Genomic DNA, 22644 nt, shown 5'->3' with positions numbered 1-22644 from the left:
CAGAAGAGATATAGACGTTTTCAGAATTTTATATCTTAATAACTTCAAGCACTTCTTTACTCATTTTTCAAAATTAACGAACTTACCATACACAATATAAGCCCTTGTTTGATCATATTTTCAAACTTAATAGACTTATATATACAACATAAATGATGTTTCCAAATTTATTTATTTATTTATTTATTATTATTGCAACTACCTGCCTTTTAGATTTGTAGCTACGGGATAAACTCTCGGCTACCCACTCCGACCTCCACAGTGCAAGTTGCATTTTAACTTAGGAACGATGTTTTCAAACTTAATAGATTTATACACACAACATAAATGATTGAGGTGTTATTTGTCCAAAATGTAAATATTAATGGTATTTTTCTCACTTTACCCTAAATTTAAATGCAGAGGAGAGTTTTTAATATATAAGATGGTGCATCATATAATTATACAACCAAATGTACTTGATGATAGATAAGTAATAAATTTAATAATAAATAACTGATATATATAACTAATATATATATATAAAATAACACACACACATATATATTTAATGGAATGGTGGCACGTCAACCAAACCGCGTCAAGTTTGCAATTGATCAGGTTTAATTCATTTGTTCGTGGACAAATTTGAAGTCGGCTGATCAATACTTTTTAATACTCTATTTTATTAGTTTCATCAATAAATATGTAACAAAATTACAAAAAGATTATAATTAAAGATATTCCTAACTTTATACAGATAAGTTCAAGTCGCTAAAAGTTTTCCAACCTAACGAAATAATACAAGTCCAAACTTTTAGTAATAAATTAAGTCTAAATTATTCATTAGCAACTTATTTTATTTATAACTTATACACGGCATGATTAGGACTTAAAATGAAGTTAATTTGAATTGAGATCCGATTTGATTTAAATTTCATTTAAAACAAATTTTGAATATTATTTTTAATCCAAATTTAACAAAATAATGTGAAGTTAGTTTGACTTGAGATCCAATCTTATTTCAAATTTATTTTTAACTAATTTTGGATTTTACTTTATAATTCGAATTAAAAACATAATGTGATATAGACCTTTCTCAAAATACCCATCACAGATTTAGATAGATTGATTATAAAACAAATCAAAATTTACCAAAGTATTTGACCCAAATCAAGTAGATTTTGTTACTAATTCTTGGTGAGTTGGGGTGTGAAATTTTTATTTATTTATTTATTTTCTTAGGGTACGCATATCGTTACATAACATATGTACCATTCAACTTAAAAACGCGAAAGTAAAATTTTAAAATTTATTTTTAGAATCCCTGGCAACCCGACTACACCCTACCCTTTGAATTGTGGATAGTGATCATTTCTATTTCAAGCCTTCTACGTAAATCAAGTACAATGCACAAGTCTTTTAAGGGTATCTTAGTCAGTACAAAAATGTGATGTCAAATTGAGTAAAAGGCGCTAGATACGAGGGGTAAATTAGTAATTGTAGCATAAACTTGGAAGTGACTTTATGGTTTGACTAATATGCATCGGTGGAGAAAGAAAGAGACATTTGAGTCGGCATTATATATATATATATATATAAAGATTTGGGTGTGAGATATGTATATGAGGTTTCACAATTCACACTCATTCAGTCACAGTAACGGCGGATTTACTCAAAACCCTATTGTTGTCATTTTGAGGGCTTCAAAACCCAGTTCGCGAAAACCATTCCACTTTCAGGTACAGATTCAGATTCATCTGATTTTGATCTAAAATGATTCATTTAAGATGATTTAGATTACTGCACTTTTTGATCTTTCTTTAATGTTCTGGGTTCTTGTGATATTGTTTCCAGTCCTTTCAATTAAAATGATTTATTGAGAAAAATGATATAGATTGGTTCTGTTCACACCCACAGACACGTTTCATTTGTCATTGGAAGGTCTTATGTTTAAAAAAGTTGAAATTTTTGTTTGATGAATTCAATTGTGGAACTTGAATTATGTTGAAGCTCATAGATGTGTTTTCTGGAATTTGTAGATTAATTGTTTTTGACGTTAATGTGGAAAGCAAAATGAATTTTCTGGTGTGGGTTTTTGAGTATAACAAAGAAGCTTGCTTCCAACTACAATCAGAACTCAAATTATTATTATTATTATTATTTTTTTTTCAATACAATTTTGTTGAGTGGAAAAAGCAGGCACAACCATTTAGATGCACAGAATTGTGTTATGCACATACTGTTGAGGCAAACTTTTAATTTTGGTGTCATTCACAGAGTTGAAAGCATAGCCAAAGATGCAGTAGAATCATGACAAGAGGGTGGTTGCCAGTGTAGCCGATCCCAAGTATGTCCAATTATGACTCTTATGTCCTACTTTAAATTTTGCAAATGTTTATTGGATCTTGGTGTTTGGTCTTTAGTTTCTATTAACCTTTGCACGAAGCAATTTTCTTTTGAACTTTATGGCAGAACATACGAAAAAGTAAGGGCCTCAAGGGGTACCACAATTTTGTGGGGAAAAAAAAAATTTGTTGAGTGGAAAAAGTAGACACAACCATATAGATGCACGGAATTGTGCCATACACATACTGTGCAAAATTTTAATTTTGTTGTCATTCACAGAGTTGAAAGCATAGCCAAAGATGCAGTAGAATCATGACAAGACAGTGGTAGCCAGTGTAACGATCCCAAGTATGTCCAATTATGACTCTATGTCCTGCTTTAAATTTTGCGAACGTTTAGTGGATCTTGGTGTCTGGTCTTTAGTTTATACTAACCTTTGCATGAAGCAATTTTCTTCTGAACTTTATGGCAGAAAATATGAAAAAGTAAAAAAAAAAAAAGTAAGGGCCTCAAGGGGCACCACAATTTTGTGGGGAAAAAATAAATTCCAGCTCCTTTATTAGCACGAGTAAGGGGCACAATGTTACTAGATCTGTGGGTTCTTAAGGCTTTACTGTTATGAAAACTTGTTAAGAGTGGATCCCATTTTGGGATCTTATTTTAGGCTAACCTAAGAGCATTCAGCTTGTGATGATTATAGTTATTTTTTGATAAATAATACATTCCGGTTGTTATTGTGAGATCATTGTAGTAAATAGATTTACTTCAAGGCTTTAGAAAGATTTCTTAGTCTTCAATTATGACTAGTGCTTCTTATTGTTTGGATTACATGCATTCTATCATTTGTTTTTTTCATCATCACCATCATCCTTACCTTTATTTATGTTTGTTCTTATTTAGCCAGTAAGGCCTTCTGAAGTAGTTGCCAAGTTCTAGAACCATTTCAGGGATGATAACATCTGCCATAAGAATGTGTTTTGACGAGCTAATCAAGAACAAAGTTGCGACCTTTTGATGCTTCGGAAGTTTTCGAACATGGAATCGTCTCTATAAATGGTTTACACTGAAAAGTTTGTATTTTGACCATGAAAGTTCTTGTTAGTTATGATAAGATCCATGCCAAGTTCTTCTCAAATGAATCTAAGAAGTGCTACTGGTCTGTATAACTGAGTGATATATTCTAATTATTAACAAGTTGACAGATCATAGTTAGACTATCTTCCTTAGTGTTTGCATAATGGATTCGAATTGTCCTGAGGCACAAAATCTTGCTATCTTGCATCTTTAGGAGCATTAACTTATCGAGTGAATGTTTTGGTAGTCATTGAGAAATAATAAATAAGATGGCTATTATGAGCAGTGGATATGGCTGTCATGAGAAACCATTGCTAATCTGATTGGTGTTTGCTATTAACTTTCATGAAAAAATTATCTGATGTTTGAATGCTCTGGCTTCAAATCCTCTCTTTTTTTCCCTTTCATCTTTCTTTTGGTCTTTTTCCTTTCCTTACGTCTTCATGCTTGGAAGGTCATTGTCATTGAAATTGGAAAGAGAACTTATGGGAAAGAAAGCTGGTACACAAGGGTAAAAGAAACTGGGTATCTTGTTAAGCATGTTCGTTATCCCCTGTTCTCTGTGTTACTACACAAAAAATCATAGTCATCTCACTGTTGTTAAAGTGGTCTACAGTGGTGTAATCACTGGTGGTCATATGGCCTTGAAATATATATATATATATATAAGAGCTTAGCTTGAGTTCAGCACTAGATTTCTTTTTCCTTCCAAAAATCCATTTTGGCAAATAGATTTACAAGAATGTTTTGAGTATTAGGTATCATTGTTCATGCAAGAGTTAGCATATAAGGTGGTAACAATAATTCCTTACCACAATTTTATCTGGATTAAACAACGATACGGAGTTCTCATGTTTCTTCTTTCAATAATCATTAATTTTTAGGATGATTCTTATGCTATTATTTTCTCTAGGGCAAATTGCAAAAAAAAAAAAAAAAAAAAAAAAAAACTCCTTGGCTTGTAACCATTTGCTCTGAATCTCCCTTTTGATTTTTTTTTTTTTTGTTGGCAAAAAACCTCCTCCAACTAACAGGAGGGGTTGCTCAGCTATTTTTTGAGACAAGAAAGCCCTTTACCTATTTATTGCACCATTTTTGTTTACTCATATAATTTTTGTATCTAATTTGTTTCAATGTGTTATACTTTCAAATGTAGTACCAAATTTCAGTGTTTTTTTTTTTGTTTTTTTGTTTACTCATGTCATTTTTTATTTTCCTTTTCCAACTTTCAGTGTGTTGTATTTGACTAGGCTCAGTCCATTGAACCGCCACTCTTAATTACTGAACTAAAGAGGTGTTCAGATTGGTAATCTCTGATCTTAATGAAAAAGTATGAATTCAATGATAACTTTAATAATTACTAATTTACTATCGTGATTGTAATTTTAGTTGCACAAACTTCGTTCTAAATTGAAAATAGTATTAAAAAGGTGTACTTAGAAATTTTAAGGTGTTGATTTTAAATATCAAGCAAGTTTTAAAGAAATCAAGTTTAAAAACCAATCACGATAATGTTTTGGTGCAATACACGAGTACACATTCAATGCCACAGTGACATCATAAATTAATTTAATTACTCCTCTTGTTTGTAGTTTTGTACAATCAGTCATTAACTTATATATTCTGAAAAAATTTACCTCTTGGTTTGGTCCTTAAATGCATTAACCCCATTACCTGATTTAGATACAAAATGATAAAAAATAAAATAAAAATTGAAACAAATTAGATACAAAATGATATGAGTAAACAAAAATGGTGCAATAAATAAGTAAGGGGCATTTTTGTCTCAAAAAATAGTTGAGCATCCCCTTGGTTAGTTGGAGGGGGTTTTTTGCCAAAAAAAATCAAAAGTGGAATTTACTGCAAATGGTTACAAGTCAAGGGGGGTTATTTGCCATTTTCCTTTTTCTCTTTATCAACTTCATTACTCAAAACTCTCTGCCTGAATTTTTATTATCCAGCTTATGTACTGAGATCATTATATTTTATCGGTTTGGTAGGGAAGACTGCAGGTATACCCGAGTGTCATCAAGATTGTTGATGCTAGAGGAGTCAGTCTAGAAAACACAACTTGGTTGCTGGATGAAGATAATTTCGAGTTTCAGTAGCCGCGTTTTACAAATTCAACTTGCATCCAGTGCATGATATTTGTTAACCTTGTCCACAGGTGAAGTTTCTATTTTGGGGACAATTAGGAATGTGCTGTTCCTGTATGGCTTTCATAAAATCCTCATGGTATTCTATCATTGGCATATGCCCTCTTGAAATTGAGTTTAACAGCAGACGAAGCCCAGCACTTATATGATGGAACAATCAAAAAACTATAATAATGTTCAATATGATTCTATGGGAAGTGGAAATGAGCAACTTGAATCTACATCTTGGGGGTTCTTGCCAGATTCCACAAGCTACACAAATGCCAATATGAAACCTCCAGAGCTCAATGTTTCAGAAGCTAAACCTGTGCTTAATTTCTCAATACAGACAGGCGAGGAGTTCTCTCTTGAATTTATGCGTGAACGGGTGAATCCTAGGAAACCATTAGTTCCAAATACAGCCAATGATCCCAGATACATGACAGGCTACATGGACCTAAAAGGCATTTTAGGCATCTCCCATACTGGGTCTGAAAGTGGATCAGATATTTCAATGCTCTCCGTAGTAGGAAAAGGTTCAAAAGAGTTTGAGCGGAAGAACTCTTCTTTATATGAAGACAGAAACAACTATGGATCCATGCAATCAGTACCTCGAACTTCATCGGACTACAACAGTAATCGAGGAATTGTTCACGAGTATGCCTCTTCTGGAGCATCTGATAGCTCATCAACAAAGATTAAGGTTCTATGCAGCTTTGGCGGTAAAATTCTACCCCGGCCAAGTGATGGAAGGCTCAGATATGTAGGAGGTGAAACACGCATAATTCGTATCGGCAAGGATATTACTTGGCAGGAGCTGTGGCGGAAAACAGTAACAGTTTACAACCAAACTCATACAATTAAATATCAGCTTCCAGGGGAGGATCTTGATGCCTTGGTTTCTGTGTCTTGTGATGAGGATCTGCAGAATATGATGGAGGAATGCAGTGTATTAGAAGATGGAGAAGGCTCGAAGAAACTTAGGATGTTTCTGTTTTCCATGAGCGATTTGGATGATTCTCAATATGGTCTGGGTAGCACTGATGGTGATTCTGAGGTTCAGTATGTAGTTGCTGTTAATGGCATGGACATGGGATCCAGAAAGAACTCAACTCTTCATGGTCTAGCGAGCTCTTCAGGAAATAATTTAAATGAGCTAGAAGGACAGAATGTTGAGGGAAACACAGGTAGAGTTGCATCTGAATTTGTTGGAATTGGTAGTTCTCCTTTGACTGGCTTTACCATCTCATCTTCGACAACTCAATATTCTCAACCGATTCAACTAAGTTCCTCCAATGCTTATGAAAATCATCCACAGTTTTATCGTGACCAGCTAATGCATCATGGAGCAACTGAGCAGTATGACTTGCACTATGGCTATGATCCTCGGCTTTCTAATCGCTCACCTTTTGGAGAAAGTTCTGTTCCACAGCCTGTTGATGGACTTATGACTCATCAAGGTGGTGTCAATGAAGGGCAACTGTCTAGTGGCCTATATGCACATGAAACACAAATGCATGTAAAGGAGGTGAAGCTGCAAAATGATGGGTTGGTTCAGCAAGAGGTTGGACGTGAAAATGTTCAACCCTCAGACAAGAATAAAGATTACCCTGTTCAGTCACATCCATACGATGGTAATGTGATGGATTATTTTTCTGGTGAAGAAGCATCAATTGTTGTCCCCAGAGTGGAGGGGGAATTCCCTTTAAAGTCTCCAAAGAATGAGGGAAGGCACCAAGAAGCAGTGCAGATCTCTTTGCCCCTTGGTGCTGTTAATCCAGCACAGGTTCCTAAATCTGATGACAATGATTGTAATGCCTCTAGCAGTGCATTTGCTCCTGGATATACCAATTCAGAGTCTGATCCAATTGATTCAAGCTACCTTGAGCCTCCTGTGCCTGCTCAGAGGATCTTTCATTCTGAGCGAATTCCCCGAGAGCAGGCAGATTTGCGCAGGTTAACGAAGTCGGATGATTCGCTTGGTTCTCAGTTTCTCATAAACCATACTCAATCTGATGCTGCACAGCAGGATTTTATCTCAGAATCTGGCGAGAATTTACAGAATGGAACTCCGGTTCTCCAGACTGAGCAGGCCATCTCAACTGCAAAGCCATTGCATACAGATCCTCAAAACATTGCCGATGGACTTCCACAACTTCAAAAGTTGAAGCAGGCAATACTAAACCCTGTGGATGAAAAATATGCGTTGAATGAGGATAAAGTTGTGAAGGGTGACCATGGAGCAACCTCCACAAAAGATAATGATAAGAACCTTCTGGTCGATGCACCATCAGGAACTGGATCAAGAATCCCTGTTGTGAGTCAATTGGCTTCCGTGGATCACAATGAAGATCATGCACACAATCTTGCTGATCTTGATTGGGGTGGCAGGTCTGATGGTGATTTTACTACCAATAGAACTCCACCACATGCTCAACCTTCTTCTTGGATAGAGAGCTCAACTGGAGATGTTTCTACTGGGAAAACCTTGGTTGGTACCAAAGCAGAGCAGGGAGACATACTTATTGATATTAATGACCGATTCCCTCGCGATTTCCTTTCGGATATATTCTCGAAAGCTATACTCTCTGAGGATTCTTCTGGGAATAGTCCTTTGCAGAAAGATGGAGCCGGCTTGAGCATGAACATAGAAAATCTCGAACCTCAACATTGGTCATTTTTCCAGAAATTGGCACGAGATGAGTTTGCTCGAAAGGATGTTTCTCTTATTGACCAGGATCACCTTGGTTTTTCATCTGGACTACCAAAAGTTGAGGAAGAAGCTCCTATGAGTTATAAATTTATGCCATCAATGACTGATGGAATTACTTTGAGCCATGTGGATTCCCAAATCTATTTTGGTGAAGACAATCAGAAAGAATTGTCCGGTACAATCGGAGCTGACACTATAGCTGTGCCTTCAGATTACAGTCCTTCAGTGAAAGAAAGTGAAGCTATACAATTTGATGGTTTTGTAGAGAACCGACTACCAGAGTCAGAGTACGAGGTACTTTTCTGAATGGTGGTTTAAATTAAGATCTCACTCTCTTAAAAATATAAGCTTATGTGCAACCTTATATCCTAATCACTTTGATGCTTTTAGGATGGCTTCAGGAATGTAGGCCTACCTCCACTGGATCCTTCTCTGGGAGAATTCGATCTCAGTAGCTTGCAGGTGTGATGCATGCATTATTCATTTCTCTTAGATGGTTATATGCGAACTGTGCATTTAAATGATTGTACATGAACTATGCATTTTTCCTTTTTCCATTCTTGGTTATTAAATGTTCGGGCTTTTTGTCCAAGGAAGTTTATGCCCATATGGTAAGGGTTCATTTCCTAACTATCCGTCCCTGTGAATATCAGAGGCTATAGAGGCAATTGGTCTTTTTGAATGGATGCCACCCTACTTTGCCAAATTTATGGGTTAAAAATTTTCCTGGGATTATAGCTGTTGGGAAAAATCTGGAGCTAGTTTAACTTTTATGTTTCAATTTGTTTGTTCTTTTCATTTAGCTAATTGAGTTGAATCCACCATTTCCTAGTTTTAGATGAAAGTAACATGACAGAGGCATAAACCTTAGGCATTGGCAACCCACAAAAAGTGTCTTGCAATTGAAGTGTGAAGCTTTGATCTATTTATTTAGGGTCATAACAAATAAATAGGAATTTTCAATTGTACCTGGTAAAAAAAGACTGCTTTCTTTTGTGTGCTTTGTTTTAGAAAGAAATTATGTTTATGTTCAAGTAAGCAAATAGCAAATATGTCATGGTTGCATGGGTCTATCCATCATATAGAGGCTTCACAGACATCGTGGCGTAACCGTTGAGGTGAAGTTGGGACCTAAAAGATCTAATGGAACCAAAAACAAAAGAAGCAGCTGTGATATATTTCTCTATTTGGTGTTTCAAGGAATATAATTAGCCCATTTCTTGCAATTAAGCACAAAAAGATTCTGTTGAATTAGATCATCAATTGAAGATATGCCATGAGAGCACGAGTCTTTTGGTGGCATATCTGGGCATGTGTACCTATGGAACCTTTCCATGTTGAAGATGCTCATTATTCATAAGTAGGTTTTCACTTTGTTCATTTTATTTGTGTTCGAGGAAGATCCCGTGGTTCAGTTGGTTAGTCAAGGACCCCTTTGGTTGCCTTTGCCAACCTGATTCTTGTTTATTTCTGCTTCTCTCTTATTATGCATGATGTATTCCATCTTAAATCCTTTGGTTCATTACATAAATTTTATGTTTGTTTTTGCTTGAATTGACATTTTGATATTTAAACTGTCACAAATCCTCTGGTTCATTACATAAATTTTATGCATGTTTTGGCTTGAATTGACATTTTGATATTTGATATACATTTAAACCAAGATTGGGTATCTGTCCATGCTTATATCTGAATTGGGTTAACCCACTTTGTTTACAGAAGTTGTTCCTTTGCCCGATTGCACCAGCCACCAAGTCTACTGGCATTCATTATACCATTTACCATATTAATATTCTGCAACTTAACAAAGCCTTCAATCTACTAGCTTCGTGTTGAGGCTTGGGTATATGGATCTTACTTTTTGAAAAAAAAATGCATCTTTTGGGGTTTGGCATAAAATTTTGTTAATGATGCTGCAGATTGGGTCTTTTTTATCTCTGAACTGTTATACTAATCTATTGATGGCATTAGTTACACCTTGTCTGTCAGTTTAATCTAAATCTATTATAGTCACATAATGTGGCTGTGATCTTGTGGCTCGAATTTGGTGCCAGGTCATGTTGGAAATTTTTTTGACCCGTTTTTGCTCATAGGTTGTGGACCCAAATGAGTACTCTCTTGTAGCCCAATATATAAGGGTGCTTAGGGTTTGGAGTGTGATCATCAAGAGACACTGAAAATCGTATAGAGAGAGAGTGGGGCTGAAACTTGTAATCTCCGATTTTACACATAGTGAAGACTTTCCCTGGATCTCCACCATGGACGTAGGCTTTGCCGAACCACGTACAAATCTTTGTGTTCTTTGTGTGGTGTGTTTGTTTTTCTGCCGTGTTTCATAATTTTTGCTTGGTTTGCTGCATTTGTCGTAATAGTGGCTGATTTACTATTTATTTTAAATAAGAACTAGTCATCGAGAGAGAGAGAGAGATTTTAAATAAGAACGAGAGAGAGAGGGAGGGAGTCATGCATGTCACTGTTAGAGTGTTTTGGTTGTTTATATCTGTGGCTTGACAAGGGGAGCAGAACCCAGTCTCCGCTGTGAAAAAGAACTATATTTTCCATACCAATAATGAGAGAGAGATACAGAGAGAGAGTGAGTCATGCATCTCACTGTAGTGTTTCGCTGTTAATGTCTGTGGCTTGTCTAGGGGAGCAGAACCCAATCTCTGCTGTGAAAGGAATAATATTTTCCTTACCAATAATTACCACCTATGGTGGGAGGCACCTGTTATCAATCTGGAATTATAGTTCCATGGTTTTGATTGGAAGCATGTGGGATTTGTGGTCCTATTTTAGTGGCACTAATAACAGATATAAATCAGAATACAAGTATCAATAATCTTACTTTCAAACCTCTCTCTATTATAGATTGGAAAGTTGTTTAACTATATCCCATAAGAAAAACAAGGACATCACATTTAAGCATGTAACTAAACTTCATGTACCATTGTCATATTGAATAACTTCTACTTTGATCATATTACTATAAATTTTGGATGTAATATTGAATAAATAGCTTCTACTGTGATTATATTTCTATAAATTTTTGGTGTAATATTGAATAAATAGTTGATGTATGGAGAAAAAGTTTTGCAGTCAAGGAAAATAATAGTTGATATCCAAAGATTTGAACCCTAAATTTGCATTGACAGTTCTGGATAACATGTTAACTGGTAATTAGCAATCTGTGCTGTTCTTCAATAAAAAAAAAATGAAGGGGATTATATCAAGCAATTATTATGAAAAAAATAATCTGTGCCCTTCTTCAATAAAAAAAAGAAAGAAGGGATATCAAGCAAATATTATGGAAAAATAATTAATTTTCATTTAGATGCAATTTTATTCAAGATATGTCTAGAATTATATATTCACACACACACACACACACACTTTTATGGTTATTTTTTCGAGTTCATGGTCTCCTAACAGAAGGAGATGGCAGAGTGAGTGCCTCGTCCTTATACTACTTTCCCTGTGTTCTATCACTTAAAGGCAGGCCTGCCTAAGGAAGTGTGCTTCAAATTTTGAGCTCACAAGAATATGCATTTCCTGATTTACGTCTCACTTTGCACAGAACATTTTCACACACTAGCATTGGGTTCTCTACTTCTCTTATATGCTTCCTTCTTTTGTTGATCTATTAGTATAAAATTTTTGAACTTATTTTTCCTGAATTAGAGTCATGTCATTTGACATCACTTGAATTATTTCTTCTGGATGCTTATGACAGATCATAAAGAATGAAGACCTTGAAGAGCTAAAGGAACTTGGTTCTGGAACATTTGGGACTGTCTATCATGGAAAATGGAGAGGAACAGATGTTGCCATTAAGCGAATAAAAAAGAGCTGCTTCACCGGTCGGTCATCTGAGCAAGAGAGATTGGTATCTGTTCCTTATGTCCTCAAATCTATTACTTATTTGAAAAATAAAATTATATGTATGGTATTCAGCTTTGCTGCTCTCCAAATTCCAGAAGTTTCCACTCATATGACTCATGTCTATTTTCCTTAAAAAAATTTGGGCCTCAACCATGTTATGAGACCTTCTAAAGTGCGCAACTGTCAAAATTCAGCTTGTTGGAAACATTTGACCGAGTTACCCTTCTTCCAGAACAATTTTTTTAAGTACTCTCCAATTATATAAATAATATATTTTTTTCCTGCAAAATAAGATGGTTGTACAAAACAAGAAGGCTAAAGTAATATATTTGGACTAGTTTTTAGGAAGTTTTTTCTCGAATGGGCCCATTAAATTGTGGCCCAAAACTACCAAAAAAGTATTGTGCTAGGTTGCAAAAAGACTGCTAATAGTACATGACCATGTGGATCATGACTGCAGCATGCCGTTGCCGTGTATGTGAATGTGTAGCCATTAATTGCAAAATAGCCAGCCCATCGGAAGCAAATTTAAAGAATTTTATGATATCACTTACCCTTTGATGGCCCACCTACAAGCTGATAAATATAGCTATTTTATTTTTAAATTTTTTTGCCACATTGTATGTTAATATTACTGTCATTTTTAGACCATAGAGTTCTGGCGGGAAGCTGAAATTCTCTCAAAGCTTCACCATCCAAATGTGGTGGCATTTTATGGTGTAGTGCAAGATGGACCAGGGGGAACATTAGCTACTGTGGCAGAGTACATGGTTGATGGCTCTCTAAGGCATGTTTTACTTCGCAAGGACAGGTGATTTATCTACTTACGCTCTCAAGTTTGGTTATGCCATCATTTTGGTGATTTTCCTGACTGAAACTGTACTAAAATTCCAAACTTGATACAAATTATTATAGCAGTACTGGCAATTGGTGCAGAAAATATTGTAAGATTATAAACAGGAGTATTTGAGAGTTTATCTTGTTTTTTTTTTTTTTTCCCTTAAAATGTAAATCTTTAAAATTATGTTGCTAGCTCGTTTTCTTTCTCACGTAGAAGCAGTTATCTCTCTCTCTTATTCACGTTCTGTAGCTCATTTTCTTTCTCACGTAGAAGTAGTCATCTTTCTCTCTTATTCACGTTCTTTCTCCTGATGCTAATTTTCAGGCATCTTGATCGTCGCAAGCGGCTCATAATAGCCATGGATGCAGCCTTTGGAATGGAATATTTGCATTCAAAGAATATTGTGCATTTTGATTTGAAATGTGATAACTTGCTAGTGAACTTGAAAGATCCTTCACGACCCATTTGCAAGGTTACCCTGATGGAATCTCATTTAATATTTTTCACTTCTAATGAATGTTGCTAATAAAGATGTTATCTTGTACGCATTATCAAGAAAATGATAGTTTTCAAGTCAAAATAATGTCTGATATGATAGTATTACCCCTATTTTTCAGGTAGCTGATTTTGGCCTGTCAAAAATCAAGCGGAACACTTTGGTTTCTGGTGGAGTTAGGGGGACCCTACCATGGATGGCTCCAGAACTGCTGAATGGCAGCAGCAACAAGGTTTCTGAGAAGGTAAGGTGTCAGCAAATACATGCATGCATTTAACGCTGAAGTTAGAAGAAAACTAACAAAAAAATCTTATTTTAATTGAGAGATTCACACCTGACATAATGGCAGTCTTCAACTTTTCATAACTGGAATTTCTTAGAAATTGAAAAATTCCCTTGCTTATTGCAATTTTTCTTCTTCTTCATGTTTTTCGCTACTAGCGCGACCTTTGAACAATTTTATTTATCCGTCTTCAGTTTATTATTTTAGGGAAAAAAAATTAGAAACAGAACAATCTGATGGGGCATAGAGTTTAATTTCTCTTATTTTCTTCTTAGTCTAAAGTTCATGGGCTTCACATTCATTGCAAGTATTGTTGTTGATCCACAGGTTGATGTTTTCTCCTTCGGTATTGTCTTATGGGAGATTCTCACTGGTGAGGAGCCTTATGCCAACATGCATTATGGTGCTATTATAGGTGGGTTATGTAACGATTTTATATTCTAATATCTAGTTGTTTTGGTTTTCTCGTCTGAATTGAATTTTATTATTCGTTAGAGTCATTCGAGATTACTCAATCAGTGATAAAACTGATTGGTCTTTTCTTCTCTCTCTCTCTCTCTTTTGTTGGGAAATTGATTGTTGTAAAAGTTTGTCTCTGCCAGTTTGTGTTTAGTGTGCATGCATGTCACTACGTGGGCCAATCACAACAATAGTGTTAGATATGGTTATGATCGCATAGAAGGGTGTTTGCTTGCCATTTGTGTATGGGGCTTTAGGAATGTGACTGTGGTTCCCTAATTAGAAAAGAGTAGTTCTACTTTGATATTAGAATGGTATCTTACAGATTTGAACAATGTTGTTTTGAAAATTTCCATATTGAATGATTTACATCTGCATCAGTTTTTATCTTTCAAACCACATAAATCGATTGTCATGTCCAGCAACCTGTACTGGACATTAATAGGAACTTGGCAACAAGGTTTACTTTAATGGAATTTCGAGATGTTTGGTATAGGATACCTGGACTTATAGCTCAATGGGTTCAAATTGTTTCCAAACATTTTGCTGACATCTATGAATCTGATCCCCATTGTAGCCCTGGCGTGTAAAATAGTTGAGCTGAATTTAGTGTCCATGCATTTCATGTTAGTATTTCAGTCTTTTTTCATCTTCTTATACACTAAAAGATTTGTGGTTTATCTTCTGTTTTTGATTTCTTATTAGAGCTGTGGTTGATCTCTCTCTCTCTTCTCAAAGATCAAATTAGCAGCAGTTATAGATTAACTTCATTTGAAAAAGGACTCTCTATATGCAGGGGGCATTGTGAGCAACACGCTGAGGCCGTCCATTCCGAGCTTCTGTGATATTGAATGGAGAACGCTAATGGAGCAATGCTGGGCCCCAAATCCTGCTGCCAGGCCATCCTTCACAGAAATTGCCAGTCGGCTACGTGTAATGTCTTCTGCTGCCATCCAAACCAAAACACACGTTCACAAGGCATCTAACTAACAGGTTGATGGAAACTTCTGGCTTCTTTTTTTTGCCACAAGAAGACGCGATAAATTTATTCATTCAATTGTACCAATGTAAAAGTAGTTCACTTATATTAGCAATGGGGATTAGTTGGATCCAGTGAGTGTTCTTGAGATGGAAGTATGAAATAACTTCCAGATAACCTTTTGTTCTGAGAATGAATTCCATGTACAAAACCTAATTAAACTGTCATTTATCACTACTGCAAGGTTGTCCTTTTTTTATTTATTATTATTATTATTTTTTGTTGCATAAAATGCCATTTGATTTGTGGTGGTAGCCATGTGTTGTCTGTATAAGTTGTTGCACTGTTTTTTAATCCACAGCACAATATTGTTCATAATAGAAATTTATGGTACTAATGCAGAAGAAGAAAAGCATTTTCTTCAATCATTGGATTATTTGAGCATGAGATGAATTATTATATATGCATGTATGTATGTGTATTAGAGATTGTTTTGCTTATGTCAATGATTGATCCATCAGCACAACACTTGCATCTAACGGAAGAAAAATCTTGTCTTTGCATTACTAACAGCTCACTTAAGTTGTATTAGATATGTGGTGATACTATGTTTGGATTTAGATATTCTCTGGTAGTTTATTTGTCCAAATTTTTTTTAAATTATTATTCAACTATTAAAAATATGTTACCCCTGAAACTGAAGAAGTTTAACTACATGCCCTAATGTAGGGTGAAGTGTAAAAAACAGCCCTATAACATGTTTATAGTGCATATTGCATCTCTTCCGTACATAAAAAGGTCCTAGGTCCTAAAATTATGACATTTGTGCAAATAAGTCCTATTTAAAAAAATTGAACTAAAGTACCCTTAACAACACATTTTATAATATATAAATTTTTTCTATTTTGTGAAATGACTAAAAAGGGTTCGCCGGTGCTGGAGAAGATGATGACTCCCATTTCGGCGTCGCACAGAATGGCCAGCTCTTCCGCCTAATGATGCTAACCTTACACACCTTCTCTGTCTTCTTCCATTATTTTATTAGCAAAAATAATTAGTAAAATATTGGAATAAAACATTTAAACCCAGTTTATACTGATGTAGTGTTTTCGAGCCCACTCACCGACAACCCCCTTCCCTCTCTTTCTCTCTCCAACCTAACCCCATTTCCACTCACTTTCTATCTCTACCCCACCCTCCAATCACAGCCTCAACATCTCACTACCACCACCCAGTTGTGTCGAGGAACGGGGATGAAGGACGGCGATGGTTTGAACCGGTGATGAGGCGGACTAAAATGATGGCAGCAGAGATGTCTTCGGCGAGGATGGCGTGCTCTGAACCGGCGGCGGCGACGGAGAACTATCTGAAAAGTGAGCTCGACAAACACATCTCATCGCCGGCCGGTTGTGTCGCCGCCGTCTCAAAGCTGCACATTGCCACATCGTTGGACACCGGTATCGGTAAGTTCAGATCCCTCGTGCATCGCCGCCGCCGTTCCTAGCTTGCCCGACACATCTCATCGCCGTCCAGTGCTTGCGCCGGCAGTGGTGCTCTTTCCTCGCCGATTTACAAACCCGATCGTCAACCACCTCTTCCCCACCGACCCTATCGAAGCCCAAAATCAGAACCTCCTCCACCAAGGTAAAATTTTGGATCTTCCCTTCAAGCTCTCAATGAGATCCGGATTTAAGTTTGCAAATTTATGTCATATTTATATAGACAAATTGGCATTTTTAAAGGAGAAAAGAAACTGGAAATTAGTAGGGAGAAATGTTTGGAGAGAGAGAGAGAGAGAGTTGCAGAGGTCAGAGAAATTGTTTGATTTATCTATGGTATTTTTGGAAAAGTAAAAGAGTAAAATGAATATTATATTAATGGATATTTTTAAAAGTGTAAAAGAGTAAAATGAATATTATATTAATTATCAAACAAATTAAAAAGAATAAGAATATTTTTTATACCTATTTTTAAATAGAGAATACTATTCATGTAGGGATGGCAAATTCTCCATCCCCGCCGTGGCTCTACTCCCCCGTTTATAGCGGGGATGGAGATTTTTTTTGCTAAACAGAGATGGGGATGGGGGCAAATTATGAATTTCCGTCGGGATGAGGTAAACCCATCCGATTAAGTGTGAAATTATTAATATACCCTAACATATAATAATTTATTACTAAATTAGATTTATTATATATATGAAAATAAAAAAAAATGTGTTTTTTTTTAATAAAAAAAATTATGTGGCTGGAGGCGGGGGCGAGTATAGAGATTTTGGCAAAATTTTAAATGAAAATAAGAGCAAAAATGGAGAATGAAAAATGCATGGGAGATAGAAATGGGGATGGGGAATGGAATCCCGCCCCATCCCGCCCGTTGCCATCCGTAATTTCATGGTGTTTCTTGCACTTAGCCCGCTAATGTATTTTTTAGTTTGTCATGGTTGGCGACAGTTTATATTTTATATATACGGTATATATTTGTGTGCGCTCTCGTGGCTTTCGGATTGTGTCACGTGAGGCTGCATGGGACCCAATGGAAAATTGACTCGTGTGATGTGATACGATGGTGCCTTTGATGAACTTGCCAGACAAACCATGTGTTCTGCACGTGAATATCCCGGCATGTCCCTATTAACCTTGTCTTTTGACTCTTTTCTGCTTTCGTGATAGCCTGTTACCGAAACATCTCGTCTACTGAAATATTCCAGTAAGATTCCACCACGTGGAAGTCGAAAGGCCCTGAGTCTGAAAACTCTACACGTGGCAAATTACAGATCCCTCTGGCCATATACGCACACACTGTGTCTCTAGGCCATTTTCAAAAGCTCTCTCTCTTCTTCATACATCAGAGAACTCTGCAGATGGTTGAGCTCAATATTTGATGGGTAACTCATTCTTCCATTCTTTTATACTATGATTCTCTTCTTTCAGTTTTTGTTATATATGTAATTTGAACTTTTGGGGGTTTATTTTTTCTAGGGTTTTTTTATTTGATCTTCTTATTGGTTGTAAGTTGAGCTTTTGGTGGTTTATTATTTCTAGGGTTTTTTGTTTGATCTTCTTATTGGTTATCATTTATTTGATAAGTAATCGTCTTGTTGGTTATCATACGATGCTCTATTTATGGTTTTATTATATAAAGGCCTCTCAACTTTGCTGTTGCCCCCTTTTATGTTTATTTATTTATTTTATATTATTATTTAAGTCCTGCAAATGTTTACATGTTTTCTAGATTTACTCCTATAATCTTATAAGAGTGTTCACAATACAGAGGTCACAAGCAAAAGTCAGGGTTTTATTTATTTATTATTCACACACTTAATGGAAGGGTTTGATAGGTTTTGTTTTAGATTGTTTTAGGGATTGATTTTTTACTAAACTAATTTTACACAGTACGAAGGTTTCTTTGTAACATCTCTAACTTTCTGATTAAGGCTTTTCAAAGAAGGGTATTTTTTTTCCTTTGAAATTATAGCTGTGCATGTGTTTATCATGCATGGATATATTTGGATAATGGTTGCCCGTCCCGAGACATGGACTGATTTTTTCTATTGCAGTGGAGGGTTTTCTTTGCTCTAAAGTATGGAGTTAGAGTTTTCAACTGAGTGAGAGTCTAGGATGTTCTGTGAGAAAATAAACTTAGAACCAAGGGATAGTGTTTTGAAGAAGTTGTTAGAAGTTCCTTTTTCCATGGTATCACATGAAACATAACAAATAGTAGGGGCAAGAATGGTCCCCAAACAATTTATAACGTTTTCATTGTTAGTGTTATAAAAGACTCACAGATTCTAGACAGTATGTCCTTTGTAGCATCGAGCTTCTATGCTCTCAAAAGAATGCAAAGTTACCTTTAGTTTGGTAGTAACGACATCCAAACATTGACGTTTAAAGTTATCTTCTTAAGATCACTCCTCATTGCCTACAAATTAGGTGCTTCTGGAACAATGTAGAGAAAGGGAAGCCATGAGACACAATTTTATAGCCACTTCGCAATGAATGAGCAAATGATCCACTGATTCTGCTCCCTCTTTGCACATGCAAATCATCATTAATGTTGCGTTTGGTACGTGGGAATGGAATGGAATGTGCATTCTAACAATTCCTTTGTTTGGTATGAAATTTAAAGTGGGAATGACCATTCCCTTGGAATGAAAATTCATTCAAATGAATGAAAATCCATTCAACAACTAAACCTATAGAGTGGCCATTCCATTTCCAAGTAATTTTTTTTTTAAAATGTCCCCTTCCATTGATTTTTGACGACGTGTAAAAGATTATATTGGTTGTAACTTTCCGCCTCCAATTTCCTTTTAAGGAACAACCCCCTGGAGAGCCCCGTAGAATCCTATTCCACTTGTGAATTACATGGTGGAAGGTGTCAACTGCTTGACAAAGCGGGCCAAGTTGTGTAGGGATCTAGCTATATATCCTCTGTTTCTGGGGATACCCAAATATGTTGTGATCCCTTGTGAGAACTTGAGTAGTTGTTTGATCCATGACATGTCTGGGTGTAGTTATTCTGTCCAACGCATAGGGAGCATGCTTACTACTCGTTCTACTAATACTCTTGTTAGTTTTAGAGCGACTTTATAAACTGTCAGCATCTTTGGGAATCTGTATGATGGAACAAAAAATATAGAAAAATAAAAAAAGTGTATAGAAGTTTAATGAATTGTGCTCGTTGTGTAGCATTAGAGCTGCATTTATGTTGATTTACATCATCTGGGATGGGTGCACGGTTATATTAAGAAACGATGAACTGGGGCTGAAGCTTGTTAAAGCAACTGGTTGAAATGAAGTGGACTGACTGAACTGTTTTTAAGTTCTAGAGATGCTGTAGAAGGGTTCAGAGGACATAATCATGATAACATGGATTAGCCACAGTTTGCAAGCATAGTTCTTTTAAGAAGGCATAAGCAAAGTAGAATTTGTAGTTTACAGCATTAACGGAGAAGGAAAATAATAAATATATATATATATATATATATAAAATAAAAAATAAAAATAAAAAATAAAAAAAAATATGAAAGGTCGTGAGAAGGTTCTTTAAAATGTTTCTTTCTTTTTCATTATTGGTGGGAGTAGTGTTTGTATCTTTAGATCTACCGACTTAAACTCAAGGTAATATGAGACCGAGTGTGTATTATTTGTGTTTTTATTTTTTTCAGCATTGTGTTGAGAAGATAGACCCAACTAGGGGACAAAAAAAGGGATAGACGCAGCAAGGGGAAAGATACATTAGTGGTGGATGGATCAATCAAAACAGAGTCAGCAGCAGCAAGTTGTGGGACTTGTAGCAGGTGCAGGTCAAATGGCATGTGCTACATCTGCCTATCAAACTGCACCCATGGTGGCTTCTGGCACTCCTGTTGCAACAGTCCCGTCTGCTACTCAGCCTCCCCCAGCTTTTCCTACTTCACAACACCACCTTGCTTACCAACAAGCGCAGCATTTCCATTACCAACAGCAGCAGCAGCAGCAACAACAGCAGCTTCAATTGTTCTGGGCCGACCAGATGCAAGAAATTGAGCAAACAACTGACTTCAAGAACCACAGCCTCCCACTTGCTCGTATCAAGAAAATAATGAAAGCTGATGAGGATGTCAGGATGATTTCAGCTGAGGCCCCTGTCATATTCTCAAAGGCATGTGAGATGTTCATTCTGGAGCTGACTCTGCGCTCTTGGATTCACACAGAAGAGAACAAAAGGAGGACCCTTCAGAAGAATGATATTGCTGCTGCCATTTCAAGGACTGATGTCTTTGATTTCTTAGTTGATATTGTTCCAAGAGACGAGCTAAAAGAGGAGGGACTTGGGATCACGAAAGCTACTATTCCGCTAGGGGGTTCCCCAGTTGATTCTATTCCGTATTACTATGTCCCACCCCAGCATCCAGTGGCACCATCAGGGATGATTATGGGAAAACCAGTTGATCAAGCAGCCCTCTATGCTGGTCAGCAACCCCGACCACCTGTAGCATTTTTGCCATGGTCACAGTCTCAACCTCAGCAACAGCAAACCCAACAGCAACAAGCGGACAATTGATGCTGGGAGGAAGATTATGTAATGACTGTGCCCGGAATGCCTTATGATGGGTTGCCTTGTGATGGGTTGTCGGATGTAGATATCCGTAATGTCTCATTTGTGCTTAAGTAGTAGTTGTTTTAGGTAGCAATTGTGGCTCGAACTTGTTTTGATGATACAAAGCTCAAATGTGAGCCATTTGTATCAGGTATGGGTTTGTATTCCTTGCCTCTTATGTTTTCTTTATTTGTGGATCCTTTTTTAGGAGAAGGGTGAACAGAAACTGGAGTTGTTGAATCAGTTTATGTGAGCATAGCATCCATTCTAGTTTGTCAACGTTGCTATATCTTTTAGTGTTCCTCATTAAATTTCCGAAAAGAACATGTCACAGATGTTTATTGAGCATGACAGTTCAAATTCAAACCCACTTTCTAAACAGAATATCTGTCGGTTTCAGCTGGTTTTTACCATTGACATGCTTACGGCTTAATTGTCAATACAAAGGTTCTAAGAAATCGTACAATAACCACATTGAGGATGATTTTGGTCATGGTCGTCAAGTATCTTTTCTGATTCTCGTGGCCATGATCATCATTGTTTGTTTTAAGGTTGAAAAGAGAGGATCGTTACCGGATCCGTGTGGGGCGCCCTTGCACATACCGATTAGACTGGCAAAGCCCATGACACCTCGATAATAAAAAAAGAAGATATTTTGACAATAAAAAACAATTGCCCAATGGTAAATGATACATGACACTTGGGAGAGATTGAAATTCCATAACAATTTTTATGCCCAATGGTAAATGATACATGACACTTGGGAGAGATTGAAATTCCATAACAATTTTTATGGGAAGTCGTCAACAAGTCACTTTCCATTTGGTTTCGACGCGGGACAAATAGTTCTTGTAACATTCTCTTCACCCGATGTTATCGCTGCGGTCGGGCCACTGCCTGCCCGGATGGCTCAACCGGACGCTTGGCATGTGCACCGGAACAAGAACTGAATTTGGTTAGAATACTAATTGTAGTAACGGGTGGACATTTGTCTATTTATTCAAAAACTTAAGTTGTTGGGTAGTACTGTATACCTACCCATGTATACCCCTTTCACTCTTCATCAGGATTCGATGTGGGACAAATACTCCTGATAACAAGTACCATTACTGAATTTGCATGTCACTTGAAAATCATTGCTGTCAACAATAGAAAAATCCAGGCCAAAATGTAAAAATAAGAATAAAAAGAAACTTCTGTTTGTACAACATATGTTTAGTGTTTTCAATTTTATGCACTTTTAGTGCCTTTGCTTTCTCCTCAAACTATCACCTTGATTGTTGTTGCTACATGTTTGGCCTTGAGAACCTGCAAAAAAAAAAAAAAAATGGGGATGAGAGATATATAATAGGATAAAGATCTCTACCATTTTT

The 22644-nt window shown here is 36.4% G+C and overlaps 2 protein-coding genes across 6 annotated transcripts; both read left to right on the top strand.

Annotated features, from left to right (window-relative positions):
* Positions 1-1571: 1571 nt before the first annotated feature.
* On the top strand, positions 1572-15479 carry LOC132312386 (uncharacterized). 5 transcript variants are annotated; one of them, XM_059810737.1, is made up of 12 exons: positions 1572-1721; positions 2260-2329; positions 2608-2676; positions 4635-4708; positions 5403-8544; positions 8641-8712; positions 11981-12133; positions 12777-12940; positions 13295-13442; positions 13588-13710; positions 14077-14164; positions 15005-15479. In XM_059810737.1, exons 5-12 carry the CDS (start codon positions 5704-5706, stop codon positions 15196-15198), a joined length of 3783 nt encoding a protein of 1260 aa, XP_059666720.1. In that variant the 5' UTR covers positions 1572-1721; positions 2260-2329; positions 2608-2676; positions 4635-4708; positions 5403-5703; the 3' UTR covers positions 15199-15479. The 5 variants fall into 5 exon arrangements, with proteins under 5 accessions (XP_059666720.1, XP_059666718.1, XP_059666719.1 ...); XM_059810735.1 differs by lacking the exon at positions 4635-4708; XM_059810736.1 differs by lacking the exons at positions 2608-2676; positions 4635-4708.
* Positions 15480-17917: 2438 nt separating this feature from the next.
* Positions 17918-21550, top strand: LOC132312385 (nuclear transcription factor Y subunit C-2). The gene is made up of 2 exons (XM_059810734.1): positions 17918-18074; positions 20358-21550. The coding sequence occupies exon 2, from the start codon at positions 20438-20440 to the stop codon at positions 21233-21235; it is 798 nt and encodes a 265-aa protein (XP_059666717.1). The 5' UTR covers positions 17918-18074; positions 20358-20437; the 3' UTR covers positions 21236-21550.
* The last annotated feature ends 1094 nt before the right edge of the window (positions 21551-22644 follow it).

This window comes from Cornus florida, unplaced genomic scaffold, assembly GCF_030987335.1.
Source record: "Cornus florida cultivar Cherokee Brave unplaced genomic scaffold, ASM3098733v1 CherokeeBrave_3.0.0_Hap2_Chr06, whole genome shotgun sequence".
Taxonomy (NCBI): domain Eukaryota; kingdom Viridiplantae; phylum Streptophyta; class Magnoliopsida; order Cornales; family Cornaceae; genus Cornus; species Cornus florida.
This window is presented reverse-complemented; position numbering and strand designations above follow the sequence as displayed.

Excerpts from the sequence above, each read along its gene's own strand:
- LOC132312386 (XM_059810736.1), top strand. The coding sequence starts at position 5,704 with ATGATGGAACAATCAAAAAACTATAATAATGTTCAATATGATTCTATG. Across the intron at positions 8,713-11,980 it reads TCGATCTCAGTAGCTTGCAG|ATCATAAAGAATGAAGACCT; the intron begins GTGTGATGCATG and ends TGCTTATGACAG. Across the intron at positions 13,443-13,587 it reads CTTCACGACCCATTTGCAAG|GTAGCTGATTTTGGCCTGTC; the intron begins GTTACCCTGATG and ends CCTATTTTTCAG.
- LOC132312385 (XM_059810734.1), top strand. The coding sequence starts at position 20,438 with ATGGATCAATCAAAACAGAGTCAGCAGCAGCAAGTTGTGGGACTTGTA.